Source organism: Perna viridis, chromosome 3 (assembly GCF_037379345.1).
Source record: "Perna viridis isolate PV_CMFRI_1.1 ecotype Kerala chromosome 3, ASM3737934v1, whole genome shotgun sequence".
Classification (NCBI taxonomy): Eukaryota; Metazoa; Mollusca; class Bivalvia; order Mytilida; family Mytilidae; genus Perna; species Perna viridis.
In genome coordinates, this window is record NC_142447.1 from 4,193,941 (window position 1) to 4,216,833 (window position 22,893).

At 33.2% G+C, this 22,893-nt stretch overlaps 1 protein-coding gene across 2 annotated transcripts in view; it reads right to left on the minus strand.

The window, feature by feature from the left end:
- Positions 1-1,310: 1,310 nt before the first annotated feature.
- The window catches only part of LOC148620719 (putative aminopeptidase W07G4.4), a 28,177-nt gene continuing 6,594 nt past the window's right edge, over positions 1,311-22,893 (minus strand). The window contains exons 1-16 of one of the 2 annotated variants that reach the window (XM_088574465.1): positions 22,642-22,810; positions 16,016-16,148; positions 14,575-14,640; positions 14,162-14,244; positions 12,584-12,695; positions 11,798-11,922; positions 10,380-10,479; positions 9,667-9,742; positions 8,407-8,492; positions 7,370-7,474; positions 6,785-6,860; positions 5,393-5,511; positions 3,843-3,926; positions 2,927-3,034; positions 2,304-2,435; positions 1,311-1,768 (exon numbers count right to left, since the gene is read on the minus strand). In XM_088574465.1, coding sequence (XP_088430591.1) covers positions 1,631-1,768; positions 2,304-2,435; positions 2,927-3,034; positions 3,843-3,926; positions 5,393-5,511; positions 6,785-6,860; positions 7,370-7,474; positions 8,407-8,492; positions 9,667-9,742; positions 10,380-10,479; positions 11,798-11,922; positions 12,584-12,695; positions 14,162-14,244; positions 14,575-14,640; positions 16,016-16,148; positions 22,642-22,658 — 1,560 coding nt within the window. In that variant the 5' untranslated portion in view covers positions 22,659-22,810 and the 3' untranslated portion in view covers positions 1,311-1,630. Of the gene's footprint in view, positions 1,769-2,303; positions 2,436-2,926; positions 3,035-3,842; positions 3,927-5,392; positions 5,512-6,784; positions 6,861-7,369; positions 7,475-8,406; positions 8,493-9,666; positions 9,743-10,379; positions 10,480-11,797; positions 11,923-12,583; positions 12,696-14,161; positions 14,245-14,574; positions 14,641-16,015; positions 16,149-22,641; positions 22,811-22,893 lie in introns of those variants that run through there. The other variant, XM_088574466.1, reaches the window with a different exon arrangement.

Genomic DNA, 22,893 nt, shown 5'->3' on the forward strand with positions numbered 1-22,893 from the left:
GCATTATTTCTGTGTAAAAAATGAAATTTATAAAAAAAATAAACCCCAAAAAACAAAAACATATCACCTTTCAGTTTCAAGCAAGGGTTACACATTTTGATTCCTAGTCATGTCCATATTAGTTGCATTAGAGCAAAACAAAAAGCTCCTCTGGGCTACCAGGTCCAACCAAGAGCAGTTAAGAATCATGTCCATGCTTGATAGATTTCTTAATTTTGTACTATGTTTAAATGTTTGACACAACAATGGTTTTGGGCAGTGTAAATATGATTTCTAAAGTACAAAGAGTAGCAAAAAATACATGTAGTCTTTTTTCAGTAAATATTCAAAGTCCATAATTTTACCTTGCATCAGGGGGGAGAAACAAAGCAAACTTGATCTGCATGTTTAAAAAAAATTTACCTCCATCCTGTAACCAATAAAAATATACCAGAGATAAATATCATCAAGGGTTTAGAAAAAACCACAAATATTTATTGTGAAAGGTCATTACTATATACAACTGACATCTTTGTGGTAGCTATTCTCTTTGGAATACTATTGAAAAACAGTCAACCCTGTCTTTAGAGACCACCTTTATTTAGCAATAACCTGTGTTTAAAGACTATGATTGAAATATCATTATGTAGTGTTAAGTCAATGTGAAACTAACCAGCAAATAAAACCACTAGCATATGTGACCATGACTTAGCTCTCCCTTGGAAGGTCACATGACATGTTTTACTGAAAATAGTGTAAGTTCCATAACCCCTACAAAATTTTTTGAATCAAAATGGCTGTATAGCATGCACATTTTCACCTTGTAACAATACATCCATCCAAATAAGGAAGGAATCCATCTAGCTGTTTTTGATTTGGGCTCACAAAGACTTTTGTTACTTTGAACAGCTGAAAAAAGTAAAAAAGTCACATAAATCCTATAAAAAATTTGTCAAATTTAAATTGTGGTATAGTATGCACAACTCCATCTTCTTACAATACATCTATCTAAATACGGTAGGAATCGATCAAACAGTTTTATAAAAGCTCACAAGGTCTATTGCCAATTTGAAAATAGAAATAGATTAAATCCCAAAACTACAAAATTTGTCAAATCAAAATGGTGGATTGGTATGTACATCTTTACCTTATAATAATACATTTTATTAAATATGGAAACAATTCATCAAGCAGTTTCAGTGGAGTTGTGCTCACTAGGTAGTGAAGACTGTCCCCAACTTTGCAACATGGGATATAAAAATTATTTGTTGTAGCCCAAATATAAACCCATTTACTGAAAAGACTACAATTTCAGAAAAATTATCCAAACACAAAATGTATAAATGATTTTAATGATTAGATCATTTTAATTTTTCTACATGCCACCATTCAAGTATCACAAAATATTACAGCAGAAAAAATTCATCATAAATAAAAAATATATATATATCATGAATAAGGCCATAAACCGTCTAAAACAGATATACATTGTTACTAGTCAAAAGATTTAAGACTAAGCAGACATTATTCCTTACATCCATGGAATGTTCACCATACAAAGTGAATCACTCAAATGATTTAATGAATTAATTAATTTAATTTAAGCAATTAATTGAAAAATCAAAGATTGAAATTGTTCCTTAAAAAAATCTCAAGACAGTCTTGGTTTCACAAATTTCTCATAGAATGCTATGATTGGTGCTCCTGTGGGGATACCTGGGAAAGGTCCTGATGATCCAGCTATATCCAAGTGGGAATATGGAAGTGGGTTCTCAGAATCTATACCATGCTACAAAATACAGAAAGTATTTTTTATATTAACATTCAAAATTTTACTTACAATATGAAAGCTTTTTAAGTATACTCAACAAGAATTCCGAGAGTATTGCAAAACAATACATAGTCTCCTACCTCATAAGGGTAGACTCATATAACAAAAATTAGCTTAAAATCTGCAAGCATTAAAAAAGTGCAGAAAACTTAAATTTCTGTAAATTTTTCAAAGTTCAAGGCCATAACTCAGACAAAATTCAGCAGAGCAGAATGAAATGTACACTATGTACACTCAGTCTGTAACTCATCAAGACTGACTCACATACCAAAAAATCAGCTAAATTTCTGTAAGTGTTTAGAAAAAAAGTGCGAAAAACTTCTATTTTTTTCTGGAATGATGGACGGACAGATGGAGTGCAAATCTAAAGTCCCCATTGGCTAAATACATGGTCAAAAATACCAACTCTGTGCAGTGGATGAAGATGAAACGAATCAGGAAAAAAAATAAACAATGACACCAAAAGTTTTTGAACTGAAATTTTTAAACTTACTTTCTCGAGACCTGATGCTTTGATAAGGAATGCTGCTGGTCCTTGATGTCCACGAGCTGTGGCTGATGATGGCTGATTGTTACATTGTAATACATCCTCATACTCTGACTTTCCTGTGTGGAACTCATAGTCCTACAGAAAAGGAAATGACTGTTTCACTGACCAAAAAGAAGATCAATCATATACATATTATGTCAAATGACTACTTTTAATTGATACTTCAGTCATATCTAATGGAACCACAATATGATTTTTTATGGAAGATGAAATTTAAAATAAAAGGTAGGACCCAATTTTCTCCCTAAAAATGTTTTGTAAATGATGTGCAGGTGTAGGAAGACCTCATATTCAATCAGTAGCTTGGCTACCTTCTTATAAAATTACTGATAGGTTGAAATAGAATTATATATATATGCTGTCAAAATGCATAGTTGGAGATGATAATTAAAAATGCATAACAAATGAAAAACTAACAAATAATCCCAAAATTATATAGTCCTGACCATGTTTGCAATAAAAGATTCCACAAATTTAGAAATGTTTTCTTTTGGAAAAGTAATAAATTTGTTTTTGCACTAATTTTCATTAAGGCATGGTGTCTCCTCCCTAGTCAACAAACTTACGTCTCTTCTGATGGTTGAAATTTCAAATGGATCTCCAATACGGTGTCCTGCTTCCTGCATTGTCTGCGCTGTCTTTAGGTTTCTTGCTGGTCCATTGTCCATAATGATCTATAATCAGTATCAAACACTACATATAACTTTGTCTTAAGTGCTTTTAAGAAATAAATTTACACCCACTAAAGGCGAGTGATTATATGTCTAACCACTAGATAATGATTATATTTCCACCATTTTATATTTTATGAGTTTCAACAATTTAATGATAGAAATCAATTTTTCATTTAGATAATTTCTCCGCTTGCTATGGTTGAATTCAGCTAAGCTTGCAAATTTTACCGTCTTTATTGGAGTTGGCTGTATCTCTAATATTGAGATGTTAGCTGGAAATAAAAATGGTGCTTATTTTTTATTAATTAGTATAGGGCAATTTAAACCCTCTGTTCTAAATATATAAATAGTGATATGGTAGTGACATTTAAGATTTGATAAGTATAGTTGATAAGCTTTTAATAGAAGATACTCATAGGATGCTTGTGACTAAATTTGGCATTTTTCAAATCATTCTATGGTTTCAGGGATAAAAATTAATATTTGAAAGCTCGATTTACTTTTAAGGTCCTTTAAGACTCAAATCAATGGTATACTTCTGGAAAACCAAAAGTTTTCGATAAAGTGTGTGAATACCACTAAAAGTCCTGGACCTAGGAAATTGAAATTTAACAGATCCTGGGACAGATATTGATAGTAGGAGACCACAGTTCACTGCTAACTTGAACGCCTATTAGATAGTTAGTTGAAGTGATCTAACATTAGAACATGGAAATGAGAATTTAGCATATAATTGAAATAACATGCATCCACTTTCACTGTAAAGTTTCCTTTAAAATATAGACAGAAAAAAAAATAGGATACTTACAGAATAATTTGGTCCCATGGCTCTTATAGCGTGGCCTGTCAGGGTTGCTATGGTGAACAACTGAGGATTATTTGCAGATAATGCCTGAAATAATAAAATACATCACAGGGCTTTAGGACTCCTGTTTCTTGTAATACAGTAAAACCAGCCTAGACTAAACGCTTTTTGGACTGAGAAGTTTGTTCAGTTCAGGCAAATGTTCAGATAAAAAAAGTGACTTCAGAATATGCTTGTTTTACAGGGTTTACTGGTTTATCCAGATTTCAGATTAATCCATTGTAGGTCTGACAGGCGGATTTTAACAATGGATACACATGTGACTTATGATTATACAGTAAATCTGAAGTTGGTCCTGAGATGTCTTGACTTATTTCATATCTGTTAGTTTTAGTTAAAACCATAGTGAACTAAAAATTGGAGCCTATCAGATTAAAAGTAAATTGTATGTTATCAGATCAAAAGTTAATTTCCTAGTTTTGTTGTGGATTATGGAAAAGTTGTTACAAGCTTGGTACACAATGATTCACTGAAATATCAGACTAATCAGTATCATTTCACAGACAAAACGCACCCCATAATTAAATCTGATTTTCACTTGAACTGATTTATCAAAAACTTGTGTGAATTTTACTTGAATGAAGCTCTAGTACTTATTCCATATCAACATTTCATATGAAAATAATGAAAAGTTCCTCTCAGGTGAATGTCACAAAAAGTTATTTACAAATACTAAGTAGAAGTTATTTTCCAATGTTTATGCTACTTTGAAAGATGGTAACTACTGTGAAAGTATCTGTGGGGTACCTATATTCATGATTTTCGTGGGTTGGGTAAACAAAGAATCCACAAACTGATAATTTTTCTGTAAACCACGAAAATTGGTACCCACAAATAAATGTACTTTCACAGTAATACAAAAGTTATGTGAACTTAATTGTCAAGGAATTTCCATTATTTTTTTCATGATTTTTTAACAAGAATACATTTAGCAAATAGTTTTAATACATCTATCTTTAAGGAATGTCTATCATTATTACGGTATTAATTGAGTTACTGTGAAAGTACTTTTGTTCATGGATACCAATTTTCGTGGATTAAGGTAGAAACACAAGTTCATGGATTCTTGAATTCATGGTTTTGAGATTTTCAGTATGCACATCAATGGAAATTTCCTTTTCATTGGGTACCAAATTTCATGCCCTGGCCTACCCATGAAAACCACGAAAATTGGTACCCCACGAACAACAGTACTTTCACAGGAAATCATTAATTTTGCTTGTCCATATACAACATAATAAATGTGAGCAACAAAAATTTACGTTATGACTCGATGAACAAACAAATTAACCAACATTTATTATAAATTAATTCTTTTAAAGTTTGATATGGTAAAGTTCTATCCATAAAATATCTGCATTATTTTTGGCAAAAATGGTGTGTCTTCATAAAAATTATATTTATTTTAAAATGTAATTACTGATATTCTGCCCAATAAAAACTTGGATTTCCTAGTAAATTAATTCTGTTTAAATAAATTAGAAATATTATACCTCTTCCTTCATCCTACAGAGAACATCAGCCATCACCATCCTACCCTCAGCATCAGTGTTACCAACTCGTACTCTCACACCAGCTCTAGATGTGATTATCTCATCTGCCACATAACAATCTTACAAAAAAAAGCAAACAGTGTGTCATTGGTGGCAAATTCAGATAGAGGCACCCTCCCCACAAAAAAGTGGAAAAAAATGCATATTATTTTTGCATAATCATTTTCGGCCAATAATAATTTCATATCATGCTCTATTTAATAATTAGTTCTATTTATAACCCAATCTAAAATTTTGGATCTTCCCCTTATTATCTACTGCTAATACATGAATAAAAATGCAAAATCCGAAAGGTACTACAGCTTTTCGTATTTCTGTATGATGCCAGTAATAAAGACATGGAAAGACAGAGACCACAACAATTCTCTTCTACATTAGTTTGACCTCAAGTTATCTACATGAGATTTGACAAAGAAATCACTTTATCATTGTTTTACCACAGACAGGCTATTAATACTGCCTAATTATAGCCAAAATGATAGCAAAATTCTATAGCTACATCAGCAAATTGGGTACAATTTATCTATGACCTTGGTCAAATATTTTTCGATGTTTTACCACAAGATCTATAAATCTCTGAAGCATGTCATTTTAGAATTTAAATCAACATGCAGGACCATAGGACCTATACTGCATTCATCTTGGCCATTAACAAAGAACTTAAGCCACATTTGTCTTACTTCCATACTTGACAAAATGAATAAATATATTTACGAAGGTTCAAAAGGAGTCGTAATTATTTGAAAAGACTTCAGTTTTCCAATTCTCTAGTTTCACAAAAGACACCCCAGATCATCTATGTTTCAGATTAGAAAAGATTGCACTATACCTCCTGATCCCCAACTTCTTACTAAAGAAAAATGTTTTTATAAGATTTCCACGTGAATTTCATATAGACTGGTTCAGAAGCTGTATGGAACTCTGGGATTGCTATTATTCATGACATGCCTGATTGGTCAAGATGTATTTTACGAGTACACTGTAATGGCACAACGTTGTTTAGGAGGATGGAAGTTGAATTTCTGAATTTGTAAATTATCATTTAAATTAATCAAATACATTGTGTAATGGAGTGAACATAAGATTCATGTGAATCAGGCCATCATGGGAATTTTGTGTGAATCAGGCCTTCTTGTGAATTTCATAAGAATCAGGCCTTCATGGGAAATTTGTGTGAATCAGGCCTTCATGTGAATTTCATGTGAATCGTGCCTTCATGGGAATTTCATGTGAACTATTTTTGCTATATATTCTATGAACATGAGGTTTATTAAAATGAGTGACAATCTTCCACAATAAATACTAGTAACTTGTTCTACAGGTTCCACTTACCATGGCCAACACTGTTCCTGACCATTGACATGCTTCCTTTCACTTTCAAACCTTTTGGTTTCAACATGGATAAAATCTAAAAACAATTGAAGTTGGCAAATAGTTAATTAATGCAATATTTGCTTCTGTTTTCAAAAATTTAAAAAATAGTCATGTATTTACATTAACATTGAACAACATCCATCTTAGCAAAAACAGTTTTCAAAATTTCATGCTTCCTGCACTATGATGTCTGTGTCAAAAGATTATTGGCTTTGTACTAGTTTGTTTACTTTTATATATATTAGTCCTATACCTTATTAACAGCTAGACAGTTCCAATTTTTGTTATCATGCTTTCATTGTTTGGAGTCACTATTTAATGAGCATTTTCCCTTATTTCTATTTAAGTATCATTTATATTGGCACCTCAGGGCCCATTGTAAAAACCTCTAATTGAGATTGTCCTCAAATTTTATAATTCAAGCAGTCTAAATGGTTGAGATTTGAACTGAGAAAGAATTTGAGGAAATTCGCAACGAGATTTTTCAGAACCTACACCTGAAATACATTTGACCATTTGCTCAGTTGATTCTCTAAACTTTACCTTGAAAAAGCCAGCAACAGCAGCAGCTCCACATTTATCTCTATGCATCCCAGCCATGACACCTCCTGCTTTGATGTCAGCACCACCTGTGTCATAGGTTATACCCTGAAATCATACATTAATGTATTGTGTAGATCACTTTTCCCTTCGGCTCCTGCATATGGAGTGTTCATATCACAACTCATACGTTATGCCAGAGCTTGCCGAAACTACGCAGACTTTTTGTATCGCACTAGAACTCTAGCAAATAGGCTTCTGGAACAGGGTTATGTTGCTACAAGATTGAACTCATCACTACAGAAGTTTTATGGTCATCATCATGAACTTGTGAATCGTTATGATGTATCCATCAGCACCATGAAAAGTGATTAATTCAACGGGTCATAGTTTACCTTTCCTCGTTTGTCTACTCCGGACTTGACTTTTTATGAGCAACTCGGCGGGTGTTTCTAGAAAAGCAGAGGATGCTTACCCTACCGGTGCACCTGGTCCATGCTTCCAGTTTTTAGTGGAGTCCAAGTTGCTCATTTACTTTTGTTACTTTGTATGTATGATTTTAGTTACTTTTTGTTCTTTGTTGTGTATGTCTGTTTTCCATGTCTGGTCTTTGTCCCTGGATTACATTCTTTTGATTACCACTATAACCTTGGTTCCCTTGATTACTCTTAAAAGATTCCTCAAAAATACTTGCAGATTTTTCCATTAAATACTGTGAAAGTGCTTTAATTTGTAGATACCAATTTCCATTTATAAAGAAAGAAACACAAGTTTGTCGATTTTTGAATTCATCGGTTTGAGGGTTTCACTTTACACATCATATTGAATCTCTTTTCTGTTGGGCCTACCCAGGTAAACCACAAAAATTGGTACCTCAAAAACAATAGTACTTTCACAGTAGTTAACTACAGGAAATTGATATTGAATTTACACATCAATGGCATAATAACAATCAGCCCCTGACATTACAAAATTTAAATGAATTGGCTACCTGCAAAAATCTCTTATTTTTGCAACTGCAAGAAAACTTTTTTTTATACCTTTCCAACAATGAAGAGAGTAGTATCAATAGGCCCTTCACCTTCATACTCAAGGAAGATCAATCTGCCAGTATGCCTGTCTACATCTGTAAAACAAAAAAACATTATTTCTTACTGTTGTAAATTTTTATTTTTGTCTGTACTTTATTAAGATGTAGTTTGTTTGTTACATCAATGTTATGGGAGAATGAAACAACTTTTTTATGCTATGGACATGTTTAGTCAGAGTATGTTTTTGAATGAATTACTGTGACAGTATTTAAATTCATGGACACCAATTTTCGTGGATTAGAGCAGAAACACAAGTTCATAGATTCTTTAATTAGTGGTTTAGAGGATTTCAGTAAGCACATCAATGAGTATCTCCTTTTTCGTTGGGAACCTAATTTCAAGGTGCGGCTCAACCATGAAAACCACGAAAATTGGTATCCCAGGAACAATAGTAAGGTCACAGTAAGGTCAAATAAGTATTTATCAGTATATTTACCTGCATATGATGATGGCAATGATTTGTAGATATAGCCATTAAAACCAATAAGCATATTTGTTTATATACATTGGTTTTATTCTATTTTATGACCTCTCAATCTTGATTATATTGTGACAAGATTCCTTAATACTTACCATCAAAACATCAAAATTATATGGCTTACATCAAGTAACATGAGCAGTCTTTTTAAGATACAAAAAAACAAAAAGAAAAACAAAAAAACAAAAAAACAAACTGTCATAATTTGGAATATTTCAAAACAAACAAATTCAGACTCATTACTTCAAATGTTTTGATGTTTTATATTACTGTAAAGCAGTTAAACAGAAAGTACTGTCCTGTAAATTTACTAATTTTTCACTATTTTCGCAGTGGACAGAAGACTGCGAAAAATAGCACCAGTGAAATCATTTTTTAACACTACATAACACTAATAATTTTTTTGAAACGTTGAAAATTAATACCTGCCAATATATTCACTTGAAAGAATACGACAAAGTTAGCAACCGCAAAAATTAATACATTTACATCAACTCTTTAACCTTGATAGAAATCCTAACTACCCTTTAACCTTGATAGAAATCCCAACAACTCTTTAATCTTGATAGAAATAAATCCAACAATTTGTTAACATGATATTCAAGTACTTGTGTCTTTCATCATTAAAAGATCATCATGTTTGCAGCAATATACACTGATAATGTTAATTCATTTGAACATTAAGAATAATCATAAGTTCATTTAAAACTGGGATAAGGGTTAAAACTTACGACTAGCAGCCCTGTTTACAGCAGCCAAGAGAGGATAACTCTTCTGGAATTCATTTGGATCACTCACAACTTCAATCTGAAGTCACAAGATAAACTAATTACTGATTGACAATGAGATAACAAAATACTGATTTACAATAACCCAGTTGTTTATTCTTCAATAAAAGGATGTTTTAAGTTGAGACAACCCATGTGAAATAAACCTTAACATGACCTTCAATTGGTATTTCAAAGACATCATAGTTCAAATTACTCTAATTACAACAGAAGATCCTAGGCAATGTTTTTTGATAAGTGTTGACTTCATGACATATTCTTGAATTTAAAATGTCCTGGAAATATTGACCACTTTTTCTCTGACTACAGGTAGAGGACCTGTAAATTTTATTATTTTATCTTCACTCATTCATAACTAAAGAGGTGGGAAATCTTCAAATAGTTTTTGAAATTCCGAGTCATTGCCATCATTCTGCTGCCATCCACTCAGAATACATGTGAATTTCAAAAACTTGTGGACAGTTTCCCAGTCTTTATTTTCATCTAGTGTAAGAACCTATCAATCTTCCTCATTTTAAAATTTCCTCAATTACATTATTATTCTGAATTAAAAATATAAATTGATTAAGTGGTATGACTTTCCCCTTCATAATGGGACAATAAAATTGATATTTCAAACAGTCAACATTTAAAATTGTTTAGTTTTCAATCAATACCTTAATACATGTATCTTTGAAAGTTTCTCTGACATAATCAAGAACTCTGGGAGCTGCCATTCTCTCTGGATCTGATCCTCCAATATCTCTAGTTACTATTCTGAAAACACAAATTAATAGGTCAGGGTTAATATAGCAAGGCACATTAAAAGGGTAAATGTTAATAGGATAATACTTTGAACAGAATAAATATTGAACTTCTTTCTATCACTAAGGCAATAAAATACACCAGTGAAAATACAAGTATCTTTGATGATTATGTCATAGATGGTCAGAGGTAAGCATGCCAAGGTTAGGTGGAGATTGAGCAGGTCGTAGGAGGATGGAGACTGAGTAGGTCATAGGTGGGTGGAGACTGTGCAGGTCATAAGTGGGTAGAGAAAACGACCAGGTCATAGGAGGGTGGAGACTGAGCATGTCATAGGAGGGTGGAGAAATTGCATGTCATATAAGGATGGAGATTGAGCAGGTCATAGGTGGATAGGAGACTGAGCAGGTCATAAGAGGGTGGAGATTGAGCATGTCATAGGTGGGTGGAGACTGAGTGGGTCATAGGAGGTTGGAACACGACCACGTCATAGGAGGGTGGAGACTGAGCAGGTCATAGGTGGGTGGAGACTGAGCATGTCATAGGTGGGTGGAGAAGGACCAGGTTATAGGAGGGTGGAGAATTACCAGGCTACAGGAGGTTGGAGAAAGACAAGGTTATAGGAGGGTGGAGAAATAGCATGTCATATGAGAGTGAAGATTGAGCATGTGATAAGTGGGTGGAGACTGAGCAGGTCATAGGTGGGTGAAGGACAACCAGGTCATAGGAGGGTGGAGACTGAGCATGTCATAGGTGGGTGGAGATTGAGCAGGTCATAAGGTGGAGATTATGCAAGTAATATGTGGATTGGAGACTGAGCAGGTCATAGGTGGGTGAATGACCAGGTCTTAGGAGGGTGGAGAACTGAGGACACCATACGAGGGTGGAGGTTGAACAGGTCATATGTGGATTGGAGACAGCAGGTCACAGGTGGATTGGAGACTGAGCAGGTCATAGGAGGGTGGAGGTTGAGCATATCATATGTGGATTTGAGACTGAGCAGGTCATGGGAGGGTGGCGACTTGGCAAGTTATAGGTGGATTTGAGACTAAGCAGGACATAGGTTGGTGGAGAATGAGCTCATCATTGGTGAGGTGGGTAAAACTTATAACACCATAGGTGGGTGGAGACTGAGCAGGTCATATGTTGAGTGGAGTCTGACCCGGCCATAAGTGGGTGGAGACTGAGTATGTTATTAGGTGTTAATTTCAAATACCTAGCTTCCTGGCTAAGGCAATACTTTGTTAACCCCACCTGCCTGATTCTAAGGCATTATATTTTATACCTTCCTGACTCTTACTGAGTCTTGGGTGTATTATAGAAAACCTACCTGCCTGACTCCAAGGCAATGGTTATGGGTATAGATTTTGTCACTCTAACTTCATCATCACACCATATACCTAGTACTTCTGCTTTCATCTTCTTCTCTGGTACATCCTCTCTTATTTCCAACGGCTAAAAAATTGAAATTTTGAAAGCACCGCTCAAAGCTTTGTGTTTTTAAGACTTAAGTTTTATACAGATGACAAGGAGATGGAAACCCTTTCAACAGACACTGATGTTGTAACCTTCATTTTCAACCATGACCTTTGACCTATAGATTCAGGCAACTTTATTCTCATGACAAACTTTCTTATGCTGGGGATAAGACATACAACGTAATATGTATTTCTTCCCAAAAAGACTACAATTATAAAGCAGACACAATTCTCTAAACTAAGTCAAAGGTAACACAAGTGAAGCTTAAGATTCAAACCTTGACCTTTGACCTACAAACTGAAGTATTAATTGTGGCATAATTACTAATGGTGTATGATCTTCATATAAAGTTTTCATTCTTTGATTATGACTGGTTATAAATGGGACACAAAAGTGTTTTGGATGAATGTACTGACAGACAAATAAATGGATGGACAGACTTACAAAGTCATTACTACAAGACAACTTTAAAATCTACTACATGCCTTTTATGGTACAGTAGAAACAAAAAAAAATAACTTTGAGAGCACATTGTTATCAATGAAGAACACAGTTGTTTCTGAAACATTCAATCATGTTTTACAAATTAAACAGCTTTCTGTTCGTTTTGTTACAATCCTTTTTTTTTGTATCTTACCACATAAAGACCATGTAAGGCTCCAAGTGTTGCCACAGTACCAGCATATCCTACAAAATTTTTATCTATTGGGCGGACTAACAATGGCTTCTTACAACCTGCTTTCAAGGCTCTATGAATAAAGAAAATACCATATCATTATCATATCATAATTACTTCAAAATTTCATAAGATTTCTGTGGAATTGTTCATGTCAAACTGGATAAAAATTCTGTGGATTCATTGTTACCCCACTTCATTTGAGTTCTGTGGAAAATATTTCATTTCAATAAGTATAGTCCTTTAAAGGTCCACAGTCAAATAAAATTCTTTGTTCCAATGTAAGTCTTGTCAAGTAACTCGAGGAATTCATGAGACTAGTGAGTGGTGATTGATAGGTGACGAAATGCTTTACTATTGCAGACTGATATGACCACACAGGTCAACCCTGAGTATTGACACATTATTCAAGCTTGTTTAAGCTTTGAATTTTGATTCCAATAAAATATTTGACACAGGATAAGAAACTGACCAGAATCAAAGTTGCCCCTTTTTCATAAATGGTTTCAATTAAAACCTCCAAAATCAATCCCAGTCTTCCTTTGGAGGTTTGGCACTTTGTGATACTATTTCACAGAGATCATTTCACTTTTATTTTAGTTATTAAGATATCAAGTTAATGCTTGTTTGTGACCTGTTTTTAGTCCCTAAACACCCAAAGTCAACCCCAGCCTTCCTTTTATGGAACAATTTCATTAAGATTAATTTTCCTACAGCCAAGTGCAAGTTTGTGGTCTCTTTTTCGCTGCTAATTCCTAATTGGTTAATGTGACAATCCTGGACACCAGGGATGGTAGACAAGGACGCAGAAGATGACAACATCATGATACCATTATACAACCACAAATTATTTGTGGACATACAAAAACTACAGTCTTATAATGAAAACCTGTTGTGTATACATATGACAATAAAAAATGATGTTTGTTAAAACTATACTTACACTATAAAAAGTTGAAGTTAAAAATTTCAGATATATATACATTGTATGGTGGCAGCAGCAGTAGCAGAAATAATGTTTAAAGTATTCCGTTTTGAATGCTTTCAATAGCAGATATTCTGGATAATAAATAAGGGAAAATTGAGAATAAGACTTACAATTCATATCCAAGTCATTTGAAGTAAGACTTAAGAATAAGTCTCTGTAAGAATCAGGCAGTAAGTGAAACATGGTATGAAAATTTTTTTCCATTTACAGTATAATTTGACTATTTGTACCATCAGAATCCAGGAAAACAGACAGGATTTTCCATATCATTTAGGTTAACTGAATTATAACTTTATTGAAATGCACTGACAATGAACATTCCAAGGGCAGATAATTTTGTCAAAAACCTCTAACATTCTATTGAACAAATTCTGAGCAAACCCAGTGATGCAGAGATCAAATAATGGTCTTTTCAAATAAAAAGAATCATCCTTGAATGAAATTATATTGTCAAATTGGTGGGTTTATGACATGCATATTTTTAATTTTTCCCATTTGCCTGATTCTTACAAAAACTTACACTAATTATGCAGTGAAAGCTTTAAGTATACCTCTGAATCCCTTTAATACCAGCTTCTCCAAATCTTCTCACATCATCATAGTCTCTGTTCAGTGGCCCAGTGGGTGAAAAAATCTGAAGCAGGAGACAAATAAGTCAATATCAATTAGGACTAAGACCAGTTATTAGCAAAACCAAAATATTCAGATTATTGGTACTATTTATATATAACTTCCTTGCTAATCTCCTCATTTAGATACTACTTTATAGCTAATTTCCAAGTTTATATCTGTATCTGACTAAACATAGATATTCTATAAGCATTGACCTTCTACTATATGTACTGGTTTAAATGGAAATTAATTTTTTTTATCTTTCCTTATATCAAAAAATCTGAAATTTGAATAACTTGGAATATCTCATATTTTGGGCTAAAAAGATCAGACATAATAGGCAATTACTTACCAGCCTCTTTGAAGGAACAGCATCAGTGCGAATAAATATCACATCTCTAGTGTAAACCTCATCTATCTAAAATACAATTTACAGTTGTTATTATTGAGTAAACTACAAAGTGGATAAAATAAGCTCTACAACAAAACAACTAATTGTAACTGAACAAAATATTAAATTTTAGTTGCCTAATATGTTTTGTAAAACACATGAAAAACATATGTTTGGGAATTTCCATGTTGTCCTAAAATTTTTTCCACATGTTGACAATTTTTCCTGTGTATACCCCTTAAAGTAAATGTACATTGATAACTTTCAAGAATTACACAGTATCTTGTTCAGAAATACAACAAACATCTTTCACCAATATGTATTTTACAATCACTATGCTGTCAGAAGAGAAATACTAATTACAGCTTTGGCAACAACAGCTCAAGCTGCTGCTAAGCTGCAGTGACAGTGAAAAGCAGCTCTACATCAACATGCAAGTGCAAATTAACAGCTGCAGAGAAATAAGAACAAAAATTCATCTTCCATAAGTGACATGTTGCGGAGAGAATACAAAATAACAATTATTCCTAATAATTATTTAAAAAAACTGAAATGATTTCTTGAATGTCTAAAAATCTAACTTAAATAGTAAAAGATGAAGTTTGTACATTGTTTACATTATGAGAATTTCCCATTGCAATTAATATCGCCCCTTTCACTTTCACCCCAAACTCAGCTCCAAAGGAAAACAATATCAAAATGCCAGAATTTTAGCTAAATGGACAAATGCATATGTGGATCAAAACACACAAATAGTTTAAAAACAGAGACAAAGTAATCAATATAAATTGGCCTTAGAAGCAATGAGAACCTGGTATAAGTCTGACACTGAGAGCCTGATTTCAGTCTGACACTGAGAGCCTGATATAAGTCTGACACTGACAGCCTGGTTTAAGTCTGACACTGAGAACCTGACTTAAGTCTGACACTGAGAACCTGACTTAAGTCTGACACTGAGAACCTGACTTAAGTCTGACATTGAGCCTGATTTCAGTCTAACAGTTGATTGCAATACAAAGTAAGGATCTTTACTAGTCTCGTATAATTGAACAAAAACGAAATGTTCACAGCCACAAAATTTTGTTGAACTTTGAGGAAGAAAAATCCTAGTTAATGTTAAACTGTAAAAGGCATAAAATATTATTGTATCAAACTTCGTCCTCTTTGAGATTATACCTGCCTCATATTGATTCATAAATTTTAATGATAATTTTATTTCAAATAAATATGAATAGTCAACGTTCTTTGCTTCCATTTGTCATTTATAGTGAAACCATGGCCAAACACTGGTCAAAAACCAATGCTGTGCTCAATTATAGGCAATGCCTACCCCACATTATGGGCAAAATATAATGAAATCCCATTTTGTCTGATTATGCTGACCAACAAATTACCAACTTACCTCACCATACTTCTCAATCACCTCCCTAAGAGGTTCCAAGTCACCAACTAACTTAGCTGGAGAATCTGTTACTATGACAACACCATCATACTGAGGATCAGTGACTTTAACACATGGAAGCAGCTTGGGTAACCTGAAATATGAACTATAAGTTGGTAAAAGTTTTACAATAAAATTCAACAAAAACTGTTTATATGTTAGTGTACAGCAGTCCTACTTCTATCTACAGGGACCAATGGTTTGGTCTGGTCCAGACCAGAAATATTTAAGTAGCACTCTAGCTAAGGACCAAGCAAAATGAGATACATGATCGGAAAGCCTACGTATTTTTATTTTTGATATTTTGTTTAAAATGCTAAGTAAACAGAAAATAACATAAGAATTTTCATAGAACTCTTGTTCATAAGAGATATAAATTATATAGAATGTACTGTAGAATTAAAAATTATGGGAGATAACTCTGTAAGTGACACTTAAATACAGTAGAAACCATTGGATTTTCAGACGAATCATCTCCAAAGAACAGAAAGATTGGAATGAATGATTATACATTTTATTATATTAACCTATAAAGCAACTTAATAACAAAGCCTTTTTGGGGTGTATCACATATTACAGAATTTGTCTGATTCTTACAAAGACTGATACTTAAATTCCAGAAGATTTACCACTGGATTTTCCTTGTCATTTCCCAATTTTGCTTTCACAGTTTAAAGCCAAAAAATGGCTAAGAAAGAAACTTAAATTGACAGAGAGCATCTTTTTTAAATGCAATGCAAATAATTTTGATTTGATAAATTCTTTATAAGTCCTATTTAATAATTTCTGTGGCCCAGGAGACATACACACCAAGATGTAAACTGGAAGTTCAGATACACATTAATCAATGTTTATTCAATTAATGTTTGCAGCTTAGTTACTATTTTAAATAAAACAACAAATTGACAAAAAATGACTTCCGTAGTATCTTGTGGAACCCAGTAAAATATTTGTCATGGTCAATCAACTAATATTGAAGTAACTGAAAGAAAACCGATGACATGGGTGACAGTGCCATCTCTTTATACAGCCCAAAGCTCACGCTACTGGGCAATTCGGGCAATATATGTCGCTCACTTTGCCCTAAAATGACACCAAAAGCGAAAGTGAAGTCGCCCTGTCATTTTCAGTCATTGCCCAAGATCGAGACTGTGGAAACCAGACAATTCAGCCTGTGTCTCTGACCCACTCCGACTGTATATTCAGGAACTTGGGCCGTCATATAAGACAATTGGACCATCATACAAAACAACTCAGCCCGTGTTGAATGAGTGTTATGACTGTATTAAGGATTTTTTGGATACTACAATTAAGCCAAGGCAAGGAAAATGTATTTGGGACCCGGTCCATGAAACACGACAATTAGTCCAGTGCTATCGATATCCTTGTCTATGAATTTACCGTTGTATGCATACATTTCAAAATATGACCCTGTTCACTTAGTGGTCCTGAGACACAAAATTTTATTAGTCCTATTAAAATTGTGAAAATTGTTGTTTTTACCTTTTATGGGCAATAACACTTAAAATGAGTATTTTTTAGTAATCTTTTTTGTAAGGCTGATAATTATGATGGGATTATTTCCATGATTTTTAAAAATACTTCCTTCTATCTTCAATTGTTTTCAAGATAAAGCCAAAAGCAGCAAAATTCAACAAAATTGGCTTTTCAAGAGCAATAATTACAGAAAGGTTGTAGAATCTTCAATCAGTCTTATCATTAGGATTAATTCATCAATGAAAGTTTCTATCTATGTGTTATGGTTTCCAAGATAATAGCCAAAACTATAAAACAAATTCATGGCAATATGGAGTCATCTTACAACTTTGACAAAAGATATTTTAATAGGCCTTATCATAAGTGTCATATTTCATCAATTGAAAGCTTTTTATATCAGTTTAATTGCTAAAACCTGCAAAAAAACATAATGTTTAGCCTTTCAAAGGCAACAACTCTCCTCAGGAATTGTCCTACAATTTTGACTTCATAGAGGTTTTTGAAAAACTCTGAGGAGAAAGGATATTTCTCTCTATCCCTCATAGTTTTTAAGATATGACTAAAAATAAGTGGATTACCATATTATCTATTAATAAACATGGAAGCCATGTTTGTTATATGATCAGCATAATTGACACAATTTTAAAAGTAGACACAACCTGAATGCTTGTGACCAAGTTTGGTTACAATCCACTGGGTGCTCTCCATGGAATATAAAAAAAAATGTTAATGACAATGCTTTTATTTATACTAAACTGAGACCAAATCAATTAAGAATTATGCAATAAGCTTTTTAAAAGGATATGACAATAGCTTATCACCATAAACATAATTTTCTGAAATCTTAACATTAATGTTGAAAGATCTTTAAAAATGTGCTTAAAAAACATATTGGCAAGTTCCAAATATATAATTTACTAGTGCATTTTGAATCACACTGAAAACATGTTGTTCAACTATTAAAGTACAAGTCCAAATAAAGTCAACCAACTACTTCAAGTATTTAATCCTTTGTTCTAAATATATCGTTTATTACAATGTTATATAGATGATACAATAATTCAAAATGAATAAAAGTAAAGCTTGATGTTACAAGAGCGAGCCGAGCATTATGGTAAGCTATATAAAGATACGAAACGTGTACAGATAACACACCAAAAACTCCTCCCACAAATTATAAATAAAACATTAAAAATTCTAACTCTGACCAATGGCTAACTACAGCAATTACTTAAACCAGTGTAATGTTAAAGGTGGGGATGGTGTCATAAAATGTTATCAAAACAAAATAATATCTTTATCCCGTGATGCTGGGATCAATACAACAGATGGTCGTGAGATTAATCTTAATCCTGATCTAGCTAATTAATAATTACTAATTACTGACCCATAATTAAACCAATACATAACAACATAACAATTGCTAGAGGAGAAGTACACAATATATATATACTGAATGGCTTGACATTACTATATTTATTTTTATAAAAATATATCATATGCCAATAAGACAATTAAAATTTTAAAAATTGTTTGACTTTCAAGAGGAATCCAATTAAAAATTTTCAGAGGATACACACAAGTTGTAATAATAGACTCACAAGACTTGAAAATTGATACTTTTATAGTTTCATATGATTAGTTAAAAAGAAAGAAAGCTAAGACCAAAGAAAATTATATGCCTGTTTCCAGCTACCCTACCTACCCTATTTTTTGTGCCTATCCTAACATTTTATGACCATTCTAGCTCAAGTACAATTCAAGTCAAGACTTTTTTCTGATTAACTCAATGTAAACTATTGTTTTTGAAAAATATAATTTCCGTATCTAAATACCTATTTTTTTGCTGGCATTTTAGAGCCTAAATAACTACAGATTTAAGGATGTATTATAAAACCATTTTGCATTTTTAAATACTCATCTTTAATATTAAAAATTTAATAGGATCAACAAAAAATTAATCAAACAAAAGTTTTTTTTTCTATTCAATAAAATTCTCAAAGCTAAAAAATTTATTCACAGAATTGAGCTTGATAATACCCTCAGTATGCCATTGACACAACATTCAAGATTATGACCAGAATGAAAGTGGTCAAAAGGCATACAATTTGCAGGAAGACATAAGAAATATTCATTTTATACGAAGTTGATGAAAATACTAATTTCTTACCCTTTTTTGGCCCTTAACCCTTAAAATCCATCTAAATCTTGCTTTTTGCAGTATGGAATCTAGTACAGTCGACTCCACTTAATCGCATATAGCTTTATTGCATATTTCGGTTATTAGCATAATTTTCTCCTGCACAAAACCATTTCCAATTATTCTATTAGGGAAAAAATCGCTTATTTGCATAGGCCTTGCAGGTGCATTTCCGGTTATTGCATAGAGAATTTTGCCTCATTCATGTAAAGATAGGTTTTCCCAAATTCTATTTTAAGCCTTCAGGTCATAAATATGTCAATCATATTTATTGTTGTAAAAACTAGATTATCATCAATCAGGAGGTGTTAATAATGGATTAAAAACATAATGGACATAAAAGACAATTTAAATGATTTCTAATTACATTAAAACAAACAAGCACCTAAGTGAACAATGACTTCTGACGACATGCAAAACATCACCTTGTGATGTGGCTTGGGGTTCGGCTTGGGGTATTTTTTGTCCCTATGTAGTACAATTCAATATACATGTAGATACATACATTTTTATCCAAAGTATTTGACTGGAAACCACGAAAATGTTTGTTTGTGGTCCTTGTTTCCTAATTTTTTCAAGACACAACCTCAAAAATCAATATAACACTTTTCTTTTGCAATGTGGCACCTCTTGGTACAATTTCAAAAAGACACATGCACTTTCACTCAAATTATTGTCCAATTCAAGTCACACATCTCCAAAATCAATCCAAACATTTCTTTAGATTCTTCATACTTTGTAAGAAATAATTCCGAATCATCTTCCAAATATACAGAGGAAGATGTTTACAAAATGCTGGAATTTTTAATTGACAACATATTTGTCCAGTGTGGTGGACATGTTTTTCAATAAACGGTCGGTATTCCAATGGGAACAAATTGTGCTCCTTTACTTGCTGACCTATTCCTTCACTCTTATGAGGCTGACTTTATAGCTGATCTGATCAGAAAGAAAAAATATTGTTTGGCTAGATCCTTCAATCTCAGTTTCCGCTATACAGATGACGTATTATCTTTAAACAATCCTAATTTCGGAGATTGGATACATCCAGGGACAAAGACCAGACATGGAAAACAGACACACACAACAAAGGACATAAAGTAACTAAAATCATACATATAAAGTAACAAAAGTAAATGAGCAACTCGGACTCCACTAAAAACTAGGAGAATGGACCAGGTGCACCATTAGGGTAAGCGTCCTCTGCTTTTCTAGAAACACCCGCCGAGTTGCTCATAAAAAGTCAAGTCCAGGGTAGACAAGCGAGGAAAGGAAAACTATGACCCATTGAATAAATCAGTTTTCATGGTGCTGACGGATACACCATAACGATCCATGAGTTCATGATGACGACCATAAAACTTCTGTAGTGATGACTTCAATCTTGTAGCAACATAACCCTGTTCCAGAAGCCTATTTGTTAGAGTTCTAGCGTGATACAAAAAGTCTGCGTAGTTTCAGCAAGCTCTGGCATAATGTATGAGTTGTGATATGAACACTCCATATGCAGGTGCCGAAGGGATTTTGCCACAGATGAAAGGAAAGTTGACAATTCTGAATGAAAAGTCATCACGTTTGTCCTAAAATTTGGTCAATAGTTTTCCTTTACCATCGATTTCTAAGTGTAGGTCAAGATATGAGGCTGACTTCACAGTGTCTGCAGTATTTTTTATCTCAAGTTCTTTTGGGCAGACGCGATGCATCAAATCCCCGAAATTAGGATTGTTTAAAGATAATACATCATCCATACAGCGGAAACCGAGATCGAAGGATCTAGCCAAACGACACTCTCTCCCTCTGATCAGATCAGCTATAAAGTCAGCCTCATAAGAGTGAAGGAATAGGTCAGCAAGCAAAGGAGCACAATTTGTTCCATTGAAATCATAATACTAATATAAAATGGTGTTCAAAAAAACATAATGCAATTTTTTTTTAAAGTATAATAATGTTTAAGTCTGGAATCATTCAAAAGATTTTTGATATCAGCATAATATGTCCAATCACAAATTCTCAGAGATTTAAGAAGGGTAATGAAAAATAGTACCATACTACCTTTAGTGGTATAGCGTCTTGTGGCTCGATTTAATTGACATCTTTTTCAAGTTATTATGTCTGGACATAGACTACAACGACAGCACCATACCACTGAACAACCAGAATAAAAGTACGTCATGAGGTTGTAGGTTGGTTTTAAATTGAAAATAATAACCTATATATCAACTGAATTATCTAATTTCATTAAAAAAAAAAAAAAACAATAACACGATGTTGCACACAATCTTGTGCTAAGAATACCCCCACTGATCCACTACAGTCACACCTGGAAAGGGGAGAAACAGCACAAGTTATCTTGCAAAAGCTAAATGGCGTAGCATGCCACTTTGTGCTAGGTATACCAATGATCTATTGTAAACAGGAAATAAAAAAGCAACAAACTTTGAAAGGGGAGGCTCAGAACAAGTCGTCATGCAAAGGCAATATACAATGTATGTCTAAGCATTCCTTCCAACAGAAGTAGAGAAATCTGCTATGAAAATTTCCATATAACCTAAATAATTGCTAAGTCGTGCAATAAACAGGCAGTAGTTTAACAACAATCCTGAAAAATTGGGGGTGAGGGGGGCAGCAGACAAGTAATGATGCAAAAGCAATTTACAATGTATGTCTAAGCATTCCTTCCGCAAACGAAAGTAGAGAAAAGATGATTGCAAGTTATGGTATAATAACAAATTCAAATCATTCCCTAAAAAGTAATTAAACATACTTATACTATGTAAAAACAAAATCCAGGGGCAGGCAGAAAAACAATGTCATGCACAAATTTGTCTTTAATTTTAGGAATCCAATTGGTCCAACTTTATGTCAAGAAATAACTCTAAAACATACTTACAAGCTAGGAGAATCCATGCCTATATACCCAATCCCAAACTTATTCTGTAGTTTTGTAAACTTCAATTTATTTATATACCTTTACAGGGCTAGACAATTCAAGGACAGCCCTATACATGTATTTATAATAAGACCATCATAAACAGAATTTCCAAAAAGTTTCGCATTAAAGCTTAAAGAATTTAAAACTTAAACTTAAAAATAGCTAATAGAAAATAACATTGGGAATTTCCCAATCCTATAATAAACACAA